The sequence below is a fragment of the Elgaria multicarinata genome, chromosome 16 (assembly GCF_023053635.1).
Source record: "Elgaria multicarinata webbii isolate HBS135686 ecotype San Diego chromosome 16, rElgMul1.1.pri, whole genome shotgun sequence".
Lineage (NCBI taxonomy): Eukaryota > Metazoa > Chordata > Lepidosauria > Squamata > Anguidae > Elgaria > Elgaria multicarinata.
The window spans coordinates 1684904-1699734 of record NC_086186.1 but is presented as its reverse complement, the minus strand read 5'-3'; the positions used below and the strand labels follow the sequence as shown (position 1 = coordinate 1699734).

General features: G+C 43.5%; 1 protein-coding gene across 2 annotated transcripts; it reads left to right on the top strand.

Annotated features, from left to right (window-relative positions):
- Window positions 1-2294: 2294 nt before the first annotated feature.
- On the top strand, window positions 2295-13558 carry CHRNA3 (cholinergic receptor nicotinic alpha 3 subunit). Of its 2 annotated transcripts, none has more exons than XM_063142787.1 (6): window positions 2295-2325; window positions 3484-3605; window positions 3890-3934; window positions 5380-5489; window positions 6654-7680; window positions 13380-13558. In XM_063142787.1, exons 1-6 carry the CDS (start codon window positions 2307-2309, stop codon window positions 13512-13514), a joined length of 1458 nt encoding a protein of 485 aa, XP_062998857.1. In that variant the 5' UTR covers window positions 2295-2306; the 3' UTR covers window positions 13515-13558. The 2 variants fall into 2 exon arrangements, with proteins under 2 accessions (XP_062998857.1, XP_062998858.1); XM_063142788.1 differs by lacking the exon at window positions 2295-2325 and having other exon boundaries at window positions 3517-3605; window positions 6654-7457; window positions 7542-7680.
- Window positions 13559-14831: the final 1273 nt, after the last annotated feature.

The following is a 14831-nucleotide window of genomic DNA, read 5'->3' as shown; positions in this document are numbered from 1 at the left end:
CAGTTGAACCCAGTGTCTGTTAGCTCCATCTTTACTTCATCGTGAATAGAAAAATGCCCAATATGTATTTTTATTAGCCTTCCCTCTGTGGCCTTAATAGAAAACTTCAAAACAGGAGTTTAGAGCTGGGCAAATGTGTATCCTGATACCACCTCCCTCTTTTCTGTTTTGTTCTTTTCTTGTGATTAAACATGCTTTGCTTGAGTGTATTTCTTCCATTTTTCTTCCTTTGTTGCATGTGTGTGTGTGGGCGGGGGGCACCACAAAATAATGTGTGTTTATACACAGTGTGTTTGCATAGCTGAACTGTTTTAACCACAGTATTTTAGCGGGGAAATGATACATATTTTAAAAAGTAGCAGTCATCCTTATTGAGTTTATGAATGGTTAATGGATAGTTATCTGGTTGAGAAAATGCACCTAAGATTAACAAGCACGACAGTTATTTTCTTTGTTTGTTTCATTACATTTCTGTAATGCCCAATAGTAGAAGGTCTCTGGGCAGTTCACAACAATTAAAGCCATAAAACACAAACACACACACACACACACACACACACACACACACACACTGTTTGCAGTGCATTTGAAGAACTATGTCAATTACTGCTGACAACGAATGGAGCTTTGTGTCTTCAGTCGATGTAATTATTTTTAAGGTGGCATGTTATATCCTGGCAAGTTTTTAATAAAATTTGACTAAAAAAACCCAAAACCCAAAACCCAATAACAAGCCCCCGCTCTGGAGAAGGCGGAAGCACTTTGCAAGTATTAGCACTAGACAGGGACTAACTGAAATGCGTCCAGAAAGTCTTGGTCCCCCACGCCCTGCAAGGCCAATCAGCCGGCACAGCGCAATGCAGGGACGCTGCTTCCCCTGGCCTGGCCTGTTTTGTAGCAGCAGCAGCTAATATAAAAATGATTCATTTCCCCCATCTGCATTTCCCATGATTTAATTTAGCAAGGAAAGGAAAGGAAGCACATACAGAAATGCCCCCCCCCCCCCGCATTAGCCCTGGCTCACGTTAATGAAGTCATTTAAGTGTCTGTATGCCAAATCTTGTACCTTTCTTCAGTTGCCACATGGATATTAAAGAAATTAAATTGTGTCCCTCTCTGCATCTGAATAATGAACCCCCAACTACCCTCCCTAGTTTAATTTTCTGTCTCCTGTGCCAGCAGAGGAGAAGGGGGCGGGGGGACCCTCCTGGCTAAAGGCCGCTGCAGAACAATAATAGCCTGTTATTTAATTTTCCAAGAAAATGATAGTTGTGGACATGAAGATTCCCTGGCAGGGCAATGGGAAGGAGCAGACAGAGCACAGTGATACAGGATGTGGTGGTTTGTATAGAAAAGGTTGCAGATCCAGTTCCTGGCATCTCCACGGGGAGGGAGCCCAGCCTGAATCCTGGAGAGCTGCTGCCAGTCAGTGTGCACAATACTGGGTTAGATGAGGGGTGTGTAGTATGTAGAGCGGGGTTAATGTTTTTAAATGGTTTTAGGTTTTAATTGGAAGTCGCCTTGGGGAGGCTATTTGGACTCCTACATGTAGAAATAATAGATCTCTGGGTGGTTTGTAATAGACCAGCAAGGGCAAATCAAAGGAAAGATTTCTTCAGACAGCACAGAGTTCAACTATGGGATTTGTTACTACAAGATGTAGTATGGCCACCAGTTTGGATGGCTTTAAAAAGAGGTTAGATAAATTCCTGGAGGTGAAGGCTATCCGTGGCCCAAGTGCAGGAACCCCATGGCAACCCAGCCCCCTACTCTGGGCGGTTTTTGTAAACCGCCCAGAGAGCTTTGGCTATGGGGTGGTATATAAATTTAATAAATAAATAAATGACCATCTGAAGAACAGCAGGTGATGCAGGCAGTGGCCAACAGCCCCTGCGTCAGCATCCATTCTGGCATGGGAATGCTGGAAACCTTGAGGGCTGACGCTGCTCGCTGCATCATCCTTTCTTATTACTAAACATTTTAGAGTTTGGGATCAGCCAACTGAGCATAAGAACGTAAGAAGTGCCCTGATGCTGGATCAGACCAAGAGTCCATCTAGTCCAGCACTCTGTTCACACAGCAGCCGGCCAGCCAGCCAACCAGCCAGCCAGCCACTGCCCAGGGGTGAACAAGCAGGACATGATGCAACAGCACCCTCCCACCCATGTTCCCCAGCAACTGGTGCACACAGGCTCACTTCCTCGAATACTGGAGATAGCACACAACCATCAGGGCTAGTAGCCATTGATAGCCTTTGCCTCCAGAATTTATCCATCCCCCTTTTAAAGCTATCCAAATTGGTGGCCATGACTACATCTTGTGTTAGTGAGTTCCAGAGTTTAACTACGTGCTGTGTGAAGGAGTCCTTCCTTTTATCTGTCCTGAATCTCCCAACAATCTGCTTCATGGGATGACCCCATTGGGTTCTAGTATTTTGAGAGAGGGAGAAAAATGTCTCTCTTTCTCTCTCTCTACATTCTCCATACCATGCATGAGTTTGTACACCTCTGTCATGTCTCCCCTTAGCCTCCTTTTCTCCAAGCTAAACAATCCCAGTTGATGTAACCTTCTGTCATAGGGGAGATGCTCCAGCCCCTTAATCGTTTTAGTTGCCCTTTTCTGCACTTTTTACATCATGCTCATTTTATTATCTCTTCTTTAAATATTTTTTTTTCCTTTTCTACAGCAAAATGATGCTTATTCCCAAGGAAATGTATTTAGGTTTGGAGCAACAGAAGCAGAGTCCGTTTTATTCCTGCTGTCATGATAGTGCCATGATTTAAGGGAGTTCAAAATACAAAATTGTACATGCCCAGAGTATTACTTTAAAAAAAAAAAACAACAACCTAGGATTGGCAAGCAGATTTTTCTTTTGTTTGTTGCTCTAACTCATCTGGAATATAGAAGCAGTTGTGAAACATCATGGAACAGCTGCTAGAGGGATGGAAGCATGCTTCACTCTGAAATAATGGCTGTCAAAGGGGGGGGGGGAAGTCTATACGACCATTAAGTCCAGGGTCTAAAATTACCTAGCTGACCCACTGGGTCTCCAGGGTTCAGCAAGGCTCCATGCTCCAGCAGGGCCCCACTGACCAGAGCCCCCTGGAGTGGCTCCTCCTCTACACCACTGTACCCTGCCTGTTCACCTGCCTCTGGCTCTGGCCCGCTCAGTGGAAATGGTGAGCAGGAGGAGCAGGAGATGCCACGGCCCTCCATACTCTCTGCCTGCCCAGCCAGCCAGCCAGCAAGCGGCAGCAATGATGCAAAAGAGGATGAGGAGCAAGAGCAGCTGGGGCCATGGCAGTGGGTGAGAAGGCAGGGCTCACGGAGGGACGGAGGGAGGGAGCCCTGGAGGGAGGGGGGCTCACCCACAGGCCCTCCAAAACCTGGAGCTGGCAGTGTGTGTGTGTGTGTGTGTGTGTGTGTGTGTGTGTGTGTGTGTTTCCTAACTCTGCCCTCTTTTAGGAGGCCATTGTTCTGAAGACGAGCACCGGCTTTACGATGACTTGTTTGCCAATTACAACAATATCGTCAGGCCTGTGGAGAACGTGTCTGACCCTGTCATGATTTCGTTTGAGGTCTCCCTCTCACAGCTGGTAAAGGTGGTGAGTAGATGAGGGGTGGAGCCTGTCCGGTTTCAGGTGACCCCTGTTTTCTAAAAAAAATATGGTTTTGCGGGATGGAGCCTGGGACAAAAGCAGCAGGGAGGAAAGGGGGCAAGCAACTGACCTGAAAGCAAAAAAACCCCCACCAAAAACCCACATGGGGCAGTTTTTTTCCTGGTTGCTTAGCAAGCCCAAGAAAAAGCCTTGGCTCCTCTCCTCCCCCACCCCACCCCACCCAAATATAATAAACGGCTTTGAACACTGCTATGATTTTCTTTCTCCAGGATGAAGTGAACCAGATAATGGAGACCAATTTATGGCTGAAGCATGTAAGTATCCGCACCCCCTGCAAATACACACACACACACACACACACACACACACACACACAGAGGAACTCTCAAAGTTTTTTTGTTGGTTTGTATAAAATCATAAGTATTTTTAATTTTATATGTAGATATATGGGGTGGGCAGGGAGGAAATAGGAAAGGAAGTTCTAGGTAGAAAAGAGATTTCAAATTCCTAGTAGCAAGGATGCTTCACCTTCTCTCTCTCCTCCTGCCCCCCCCCCCGGAAACCCCCAAAGCCACAGCCTGGATGATGCCAGCAGGGATGAGGAAGAGCTGCTGACCCACAGACTGGAAGAACATTTCACTTTTGGTGCACTTCTGACACCTAGTGGTCCTTTGCCTTCTTAGCAAATCACTGATGTTTTTTGCCTCAAGGAAAATCCATGGACACCATAGAGAGATCTTGCGGATCTTGCAGATTTCCTCACTGGGTGCCCCCCCCCACATTTATTTTATCCCCAAAGCTACCTCAAGGTCAAGGGTTTACCCTATTTGGCCAAAGAGGGATGAGCACATGCAGCTATTTAAAAGAAGTGAGGCTTGTACAGCCTGGAAGGTAAAAGAGACAAACCGTTCTTTAGCAACACACAAGGCCCTTTAAAGAAGGTATCAGATGCAATAATAATAATAATAATTTATTTCTTACCCGCCTCTCCACTTGGATCAAGGTGGGGAACAACAATGAATATAAAACACATTAAAAACTGATTAAAACATGCCATACATGTTTAAAAACATCTTTAAAACATCCTAAAAAAATTCTAAAATTTCTCTGAGCCCAGAATAGGGTAGGGCCCAAGAGATGTGCTGGTAATGAATAACAAAACAAAGGTGCCTGGCTTATTACTGGGTCTGGAACAATGGAGGAGCCACAGCGGTGGCAGCGTGGGCGATGTGTCTGTGCCTCGAAAGATACTGCCCTGAGTTTGCATTTTCTCTATTTTTAAGGGTCCTTTGTGGATCTCATATATATATATATATATATATATATATATATATATATCTTTTAATACATGTTACTTACATAGCCTTTTATATTTGTATTGTAAGCTCCGCTGAGAAGTTATTTGAGGGACAGGGCAGGCAGTTAAACAAACTAACCAACCTGTGTAGTGCTGGAGTTCCTCCTCTGCCAAAGGCTTGCTAAAATACCACTCTCTGCAACGCCCAAGGCGGTTGTTCCAGCTGACATTTCTGCGTTAAGAAAGGAAAATGTAAAATGCCATCACAAAGGTGAGACTACACCCCAACACAACCCAGCATTGGGCCAGCCCCACACCAGGTACAAGGTGGCAGCTGAAGGAAGGATGGACTCAGGACGCGCTAGAGACATGCGCTTAGTGAGAAAATGTCTACTTATTAGGGCACAGTTTGCATGGTACTTTAAACACAGCTAGTTTTTCTCTTCTTTTTTCTTTGATTAGATCTGGAATGATTACAAACTCAAGTGGAATCCTGACAAGTATGGGGGTGTTCAGTCTATTCGAGTACCATCGCAAAAGATCTGGAAACCAGACATTGTGCTGTATAACAAGTAAGATGACAATATCTGATGTACTCATGATACAATTTCCATTACCTGTGAGTACACGCACGTCCTTTTTAAAAGGTGCAGTAAAACCCATGGTTAAAACCAGCTTTCCTCAACCTGGTGTTTCCCAGATGTTTTGGACTGCAACTCCCAGCATTCCTGACCACTGGCCATGCTGGCTGGGGCTGGTGGGAATCGTTGTCCAACACATCTAGAGGGCAGCAGGTTGGGGATGGCTGATCTACTCTGCATAGCTGTGCCTCTCCAAGGTTTCAGGCAGATGTTTTCCACCCTAGTTACCGGAAACCTGAGTCTGTCAACATGCAAACGACATGATCCAACCCAGAGGCACAGCAGAAAGGAATAATCCCACATGCAACCAATTATGCCACTTCTTCAGGAAATGGAATGTTTCCTTGGTCTTTATTGTGACATTTCCCCCAGCCCTCCGTGCAGCGATTTTGATTAATTTTCAAAGTATTTGATCAAATTTCTGTAAACAGCTCAGAGCGCTTCGGCTATGGGGCAGTATATAAATGAAATAAAAAATAAAAACATCCCCCCCAGCACATTTACCCTAAGAAGGGGGCCTGGTTCAGTGGTGGAGCACCTGCTTTGCATGCAGAGGCCCCAGGTTCGATCCCTGGCATCTTCAGGTAAGGCAGGAAAGCCTCCTGCCTAAAACCCCAGAGAGCCATTGCAGCCAGTTAGTGTGGGTCATACTGGGCTGGACAGATCAAGGGCCTGTCTCAGCGTAAGGCAGCGTCCTGTGCAGCCTGTAATAGGATGCATGTTTAGGCAGAAACAAGTTGCCTCATTTTGTCTAATGGGGCTTATTCCATAGTAAGCAGGTTTCAGATTGCAGTGTTAATGTGGCTTAAACATTATATTCAACAGGTAAATGCAAATCTTTGCTTGGAAATTATGTTTAGGGGAATAACATGCAATTCCCTTATTTTCTTTTTAATTTTTTAAATGTAGAGGTACTGTTAACATACTAACTTTTGCAAGCGCTGAAATATACAGTATGTGTGTTTATGCACATGCCATGTACGCATGCACGCGCACACACACCAGCTGCTCACCCCTGCCCTATTGTGAGGGCATAAGGATTATTTGGTTACCGGAGCAGCATGACAAGGTCGTCGTTGTTGTTGTTGTTTACAGTGCCGTCGGGGACTTCCAGGTGGATGACAAAAGCAAAGCATTGCTGAATTATACTGGAAATATCACTTGGATGCCACCAGCTATATTTAAGAGCGCATGTAAAATAGACGTGACCTACTTCCCATTTGATTACCAAAACTGCACCATGAAGTTTGGCTCCTGGTCCTATGACAATTCGAAGATCGACTTAATCCTCGTTGGCTCCACTATGAACCTCAAGGACTACTGGGAAAGTGGAGAGTGGGCCATTATTAAAGCACCAGGCTACAGGCACGACGTGAGGTATGGCTGTTGCGAAGATGATTTTACCGATATCACCTATTCCCTTTACATCAGGCGGCTGCCCTTGTTTTATACCATCAATATGATCATCCCGTGCCTCCTGATCTCTTTTCTAACCGTCTTGGTGTTTTACCTTCCTTCAGACTGTGGGGAGAAAGTAACGCTGTGCATCTCAGTCCTCCTCTCCTTAACCGTTTTCCTCCTGGTAATAACGGAGACCATCCCTTCCACCTCCCTGGTGATCCCACTGATTGGGGAATACCTCCTCTTCACCATGATTTTTGTCACTCTCTCTATAGTCATCACTGTCTTTGTGCTCAATGTGCACTATAGAACTCCCAGGACCCACACCATGCCTGAGTGGGTGAAAACCATCTTCCTAAACTTTCTCCCAAGGATCATGTTTATGACCAGGCTGGCCAACAAAGAAGGCAACGATGACAATGACGAGAGCCTGAAGCCAAAGTCGCCTTACAGCGCGGAACTCTCCCACTTAAACTGCCTCAATGCCCTGGAAACCAGGTGCTACAAAGATGACTTCCTGTGTCAAGATGTGGTGTGCAGCTACTGCCAGCATCAACATATAAAATACATCAAAGTGAACAGCAACCTGACACAGAGCTCAAGTTCCGAATCTGTAGATGCGCTGCTTACATCTTCGATTATAACACCGGAAATGAGGGATGCGATCGAGAGTGTTAAATACATTGCAGAAAATATGAGATTGCAGGATGAAGCCAAGGAGGTATGGGGGAGTTTTGTTATTTGAAGTATATGCAACATATTTGACATTGTGAGGCCTGGTGCTAAACGAGGTGAAAAACCTCTGCCTGGAGTGTAGGATCAGGCCATTTGTCCACCTGGCTCAGTACTGCCTGCTCTGATTGCCAGGGGCTTTCCCAGCACTTCCCATCTGAGCCTTTTAGGAGACACCAGGGCCAGCAACAGAGCTCAGGGGGGCACAGTACCGCCAATGCCCTCCCCCCATTTCCCCATCCACTCCTGCTGGCCCCTTCCTCCATTTTCTTGTCCACCTCCCCAAAGTTTCCCTGTTGAGCAGCAGCACTTTTGAATGGGAGCAAGGCCAGAACCCAGCTCCACACCGGCCATCTTAGATCACCTCAAAAGCAATCCCCAACATGTCAACGTTGAGCATTGCATTCTGGGTAATCTAAGATGGTGGACCTTCTTAGAGCATTCCACAGATTTTGCGTCAGTGTTGTGAAGGCTCTGCCCTGTAGAGCTTCCTGCCAGAGGGTGAAGGCATACAGAGCAAGCCTCCAAGGAAGATCTGAACATGCAAACTGTCCAGAGAATTTTTTTAAAAAAACCAAAAAAACCACGCAAAACACCTAGGTACAGATGGGAGAGGTGGTCCTTCAAGAAGCTGGAGAGTCATTTGCCACCCAGAAACTACCATCAAAATCTTTCCAGAATCAAAATTTATTGGAGTGTAGTATGTAATTGTATGCAGCATGACCAACTGAGAACGTTGCTTGTTGCTTTGTGCACAATTTGAGAACAGAGTTGGGTGTTCAAATCAGATTGCAGATTTGATACAAATAATTAATAATGAAGTATTCCAAGACATCACAAGACTTTCAGGAAATGTGCAAATTTAGGACATGTGTATTAGGTCTTTGTTTTTGAATAGTTATTCTGGACTAACAGACCAAAGGTCAATTGACAGAGCAATCGAAACATACTCTGAGAAGGTGTTCTGTGGGACACAACACAAATTTATTCTGGAATCATCATTCCTTTAAGATGCAAGCTGGCAGTGCATAGAAATTCTACCCATGAAAGTAAATATTCTCCTATCTTTTAAGATAGCATTTCAAATATACATTTCCATTAAAGCTCTGAATATATATTCAATATAACTGTAAGTTCTTTCTTCCAGTCCAGGCTCCAATACACCCATGGAGCTTTCTGAAAGGATCTTCCCAAGTATTTTCAGTGTTGGGGAAAGTTTTGTACACAGTGAGGGTTGCATGTGGATAGAAAGTTTTGCTTATAGGCTGCACACCTCATAAAGCCCTCTTATTGTATTCAGCCATAGGCCATCACAATAAAACACTGACCTTTGCCTAAGAATGGCAGGACCTAATCCTGCCATGATTAGAATATTGTAACTTTCCTCTTCAAATACCAGGAAAGGGTGTTTCTGGAATTTCAATGTTAATATACACTACTAGAGGATTTTAATTCTTTCTTGGAGGGTGTTAAATTTTCAAATAACCTTTCACAGAAGGGTTGGTCAAAAGATATGGGTATCCACAGTACCAGTTTTTAGTCCTCATATGTGTCTGGTACACATGTATGCACACTGACTGTCAATGAGCACATTCATCAAGAAAATGTGTTGTTCGTCACAACTTCTGCATGCTCACAGAAACACTTGAATCGCCCCAGTAGCACCAAACATTAGAGCAGAAGGTGCCCGCTTCTGTGCCCTTCTACTCCACATGTGAAACTCTTCACACTTCAGAGGTGGCAGCCATTCTACTCTTCAAACCAACAGCAGCCCGCAGTTTTGAACTTATCATCTGAGAATACTGCCACTGCTTTGAAATCACGTAATGAGAAAAGAGCCACCATAACAAGAAATTTTACAGAAGGCAAGTTCAAAAAGCTGAACAGGAATTTTGTTGTTTATTCGTTCAATCGTTTCCGACTCTTCGTGACTTCATGGACCAGCCCACGCCAGAGCTTTCTGTCGGCTGTCGCCACCCCTAGCTCCCCCAAGGTCAAGTCTGTCACCTCCAGAATATCATCCATCCATCTTGCCCTTGGTCGGCCCCTCTTCCTTTTGCCTTCCACTTTCCCTAGCATCAGCCTCTTCTCCAGGGGATCCTGTCTTCTCATTATGTGGCCAAAGTACTTCAGTTTTGCCTTTAATGCCATTCCCTCAAGTGAGCAGTCTGGCTTTATTTCCTGGCGTATGGACTGGTTTGATCTTCTTGCAGTCCAAGGCACTCTCAGAATTTTCCTCCAACACCACAGTTCAAAAGCATCTATCTTCCTTCGCTCAGCTTTCCTTATGGTGCAGCTCTCGCAGCCATAGGTTACTACGGGGAATACCATTGCTTTAACTATGCGGACCTTTGTTGCCAGTGTGGTGTCTCTGCTCTTAACTATTTTATCAAGATTTGTCATTGCTCTCCTCCCAAGAAGTAAACGTCTTCTGATTTCCTGGCTGCAGTCAGCGTCTGCAGTAATCTTTGCGCCCAGAAATACAAAGTTTGTCACTGCCTCCACGTTTTCTCCCTCTATTTGCCAGTTATCAATCAAGCTGGTTGCCATAATCTTGGTTTTTTTGAGGTTTAACTGCAACCCAGCTTTTGCACTTTCTTCTTTCACCTTTGTCATAAGGCTCCTCAGCTCCTCCTCGCTTTCAGCCATCAGTGGTGTCCTGCATATCTGAGATTGTTAATGTTTCTTCCTGCGATTTTAACTCCAGCCTTCGATTCGTCAAGCCCAGCATGTCGCATGATGTGTTCTGCATACAAGTTGAATAGATAAGGTAAGAGTATACATCCCTGCTGTACTCCTTTCCCAATCTTAAACCAGTCCGTTGTTCCGTGGTCTGTTCTTACCATTGCTACTTGTTCGTTATACAGATTCCTCAGGAGGCAGACAAGATGACTTGGTATCCCCATACCACCAAGAACTTGCCACAGTTTGTTATGATCCACACAGTCAAAGGCTTTAGAATAGTCAATAAAACAGAAATAGATGTTTTTCTGGAACTCCCTGGCTTTCTCCATTATCCAGAGGATATTGGCAATTTGGTCTCTAGTTCCTCTGCCTTTTCTAAACCCAGCTTGTACATCTGGCAATTCTCGCTCCATGAATTGCTGGAGTCTACCTTGCAGGATCTTGAGCATTACCTTGCTGGCATGTGAAATAAGTGCCACTGTCCGATAGTTTGAACATTCTTTAGTGTTTCCCTTTTTTGGTATGGGGATATAAGTTGATTTTTTCCAGTCTGATGGCCATTCTTGTGTTTTCCAAATTTGCTGGCATATGGCATGCATCACCTTGACAGCATCATCTTGCAATATTTTAAACAGTTCAGCTGGGATACCATCGTCTCCTGCTGCCTTGTTATTAGCAATGCTTCTTAAGGCCCATTCGACCTCACTCTTCAGGATGTCTGGCTCTAACTCACTGACCACACCGTCTGAGCTATCCCCGATATTATTATCCTTCCTATACAGATCTTCCGTATATTCTTGCCACCTTTTCTTGATCTCTTCTGTTTCTGTTAGGTCCTTGCCATCTTTGTTTTTGATCATACCCATTTTTGCCTGGAATTTACCTCCGATGTTTCTAATTTTCTGGAAGAGGTCTCTTGTCCTTCCTATTCTATTGTCTTCTTCCACTTCCGCACATTGCTTGTTTAAAAATAATTCCTTATCTCTTCTGGCTAACCTCTGGAATTTTGCATTTAATTGGGCATATCTCCCCCTATCACTGTTGCCTTTTGCTTTCCTTCTTTCTTGGGCTACTTCCAGTGTCTCAGCAGACAGCCATCTTGCCTTCTTGGTTTTCTTTTTCTTTGGGACGATTTTTGTTGCCACCTCTTGGACAATGTTGCGAACTTCTGTCCATAGTTCTTCCGGGACCCTATCTACTAAATCTAGTCCCTTAAATCTATTCTTCACTTCCACTGCATATTCATTAGGAATATTAGTGAGCTCATATCTAACTGATCTGTGGGTCTTCCCTATTCTCTTTAGTTTGATTCTAAATTGTGCAATTAGAAGTTCGTGATCTGAACTACAGTCAGCTCCAGGTCTTGTTTTTACTGTCTGTATAGATGTCCACCACCTTTGGCTGCAAAGGATGTAGTCAATCTGATTTTGGTGTCGGCCATCTGGTGAAGTCCATGTATAAAGCCGTCTTTTTGGTTGTTGGAAGAGAGTGTTTGTTATGCACAGTGAGTTGTCCTGGCAGAATTCTATCAGCCTATGTCCCGCTTCATTTTGTTCTCCTAGACCATGCTTACCTGTAATTCCAGATGTCATTTGACTGCCCACCTTAGCGTTCCAGTCTCCTGTAACGAAAATAACATCTCTTTTTGGTGTATTATCCAGTAGGTGCTGCAGATCCTCATAGAACTGATCTACTTCTGCTTCTTCAGCATCTGTGGTTGGGGCATATATTTGGATCACTGTGATGTTAAATGGCTTACCCTGAATTCGAATTGAGATCATTCTATCGTTGTTTGGATTGTATCCAAGCACTGCTTTAGCCACTTTATTATTAATTATGAAGGCTACTCCATTTCTTCTGTGATCCTCTTGTCCACAGTAGTAGATCTGGTGGTGATCTGATGTGAAGTGGCCCATTCCAGTCCATTTCAGTTCACTGACACCCAATATATCTATATTTAATCTTGACCTCTCACCAATAACCACATCCAATTTGCACTGGCTCATAGATCTAACATTCCAGGTTCCTATGGTGTGTTTATCTTTAGAACATCGGATTCGTCGTTCACCACCAGCACCATCGGCCGCTAGCCGTCCTTTCGGCTTTGAGCTAGCTGCGTCATCACATCTGGGGCTAGTTGAACTTATCCTCTGTTCCTCCCCAGTAGCATTTTGACCATCTTCCGACTTGGGGGTCCCATCTTCCGATGGTATACCGACATCTCTCTGGTTGTACTGATCCATTTAGTTTTCATGGCAAGAATACTGGGGTGGGTTGCCATTACCTTCCCCAGGGATCGTATTTAGTCTCACCTCTCTACCATGACCTTCCCGTCTTGGGTGTCCCTTCACGGTTTAGCTCATGGCATCCTTGAGGTGCTCAAGCTCCAGCACCACGACAAGGTAACGATCTCCGATGAAAATCATAGATTGCTTTGAATTTCAGCATTCATGAACAGTTTAAATGTTTTTGTTTTAATGCGATGCTGTTTTGAGTGCTATTAGGCAGTTTGTAGCTTAAATCTGAAATAATTAGTAGAGAGGTTAGTGGAAGAGCAGTTTAACTATATCCTTGTGCTACGACCTACTAATCATGATTGTTAACCCAATAATATTGATAAAGTATACAAAATACAGACTGTACTGGCTTTGATGCCATTGCACAGGTTCTTACAAAAAAAGTTTCAAAAAAGTGGGAGAGAAAGAGAAGGGTGTATATGAAGGAGGGAATATGCATATTTGCATTTCCATGCATGAACCCTGAACAAAAGCACATGGAAATTAAGTACACGGGGATAGTGAGGAATGACCATTCACACCCGATTTTCAAATCAGGAAAAGAAGAAACAGTGATCACACACTATTAGTCCATCTATGAAGATCCATCACAAGGTTGATTCTGTGCTACATGCAAGGTAAATTGCTTAAACTGTTTCTTGCATCTACAGCAGGCTTATAAAAATAGATATACCCAAATAGATATAATTTGTCTGCTTTTTTCCAGGCTCAAGATGATTGGAAATACGTTGCCATGGTAATTGACCGCATCTTCCTGTGGATATTCATGCTTGTGTGTATTCTGGGGACAGCAGGATTATTTTTGCAACCATTGATGGTTGTAGATGATACTACCTTGTAAAAAGCTTTTTCTTGTTTCCTGTCCAGATATCTTAAATGCTCTCCCTTTATCTTAAAGCACTTATTTCTGCAACATTGTGAAGTGAAATAAGGCTATTTAAACATTAATTAGGGTAGTTTCAGACACCTTTCATATAAATGTGAAAACAGCTGAACGTTGGATAACTTATTTTGAAATACTGAATGAAACTGAAGAATTTTAATTTCTAGGAAGACTGCCAATTTACTCATTTTCTTCCAAAAGTGGATATAAACTTTCATTATCTATGTTTAACTGGTTTGTGATGAGTGGCAATTAGGATGAGCCTGAAAGCAACACGGATTTATGCTACTGAAATGTTTGTTCCATTGTCACAACCAACCAAGGATGTTGCATTAGTACAGCAATGATGGTCAGTGCAACAACTATAACAGCATAACAACATTAATATGCTGTTGTACTGTTTATATACTGCAGCAAGAATATGTTAAGGAGAGTTATAGAAAGGACAAGATAGGAATTAGTCAATTGCACAGCATCTGAAAGACTTTTCAGCCACCATAGACATGAAATGTATCAGGCCCAATACAATAATAAAAGCCAGCATTTTGTAGCAATTTATTGGAACAAGTTTGTATCTGGCAGATATTTACAACACAGGGCACTATTCAAATGATGCCAGCCAAAAGCTCTTGTATGTGCTATCAAACATATTCTGACCTGAGCCTTCCACCATCACCAGTGGAACGGGAACTGGTTTGATGTGGTACTGGCCTGCTTTGGAATACTTCCAACAAAATGTTCATTTGTCATATGGCTAGTGAATGTGCTATAAAGAGAACATGAGGAATAGACACGGGCCATGTACATTTTATTTCATAACTTACACTTTCACCACTGATGCTGAAAATTCTCAGGGCCTTTCCAATTTTTTAAAATCCACGTTTTGCTATCAATACTATACTTCTTAGCCCCATCCCTGCCATGAGCATATGATGGACTTGGGTATGGGAAGAAGCGTTTTGCCCAAGTAGAACAGCGTACTCGTGTTTGCTACTTGAAGGAAATGTGTGCTGGAGAAGAAAACAGTGCACAGTCTTTGAAGAACTACCATGAAGCACCAAGAGTTTTACTTTTATGTTTTGGACTGAGCAGCGTGTAGAATCCAACGTTGTTATGACTGAGTCCTCATGATTCAAAATAGTAATTTTGAAAAATGCATTGTTTTAACATCATCGAGAAAAACACAAAGGCATAAGGAGAATAAAAAACAACAGTATGTCAAAAAGGAGCTGCAATTAAAATGATTTTCAATATGCAAGAGAAATTTCTTCAAAT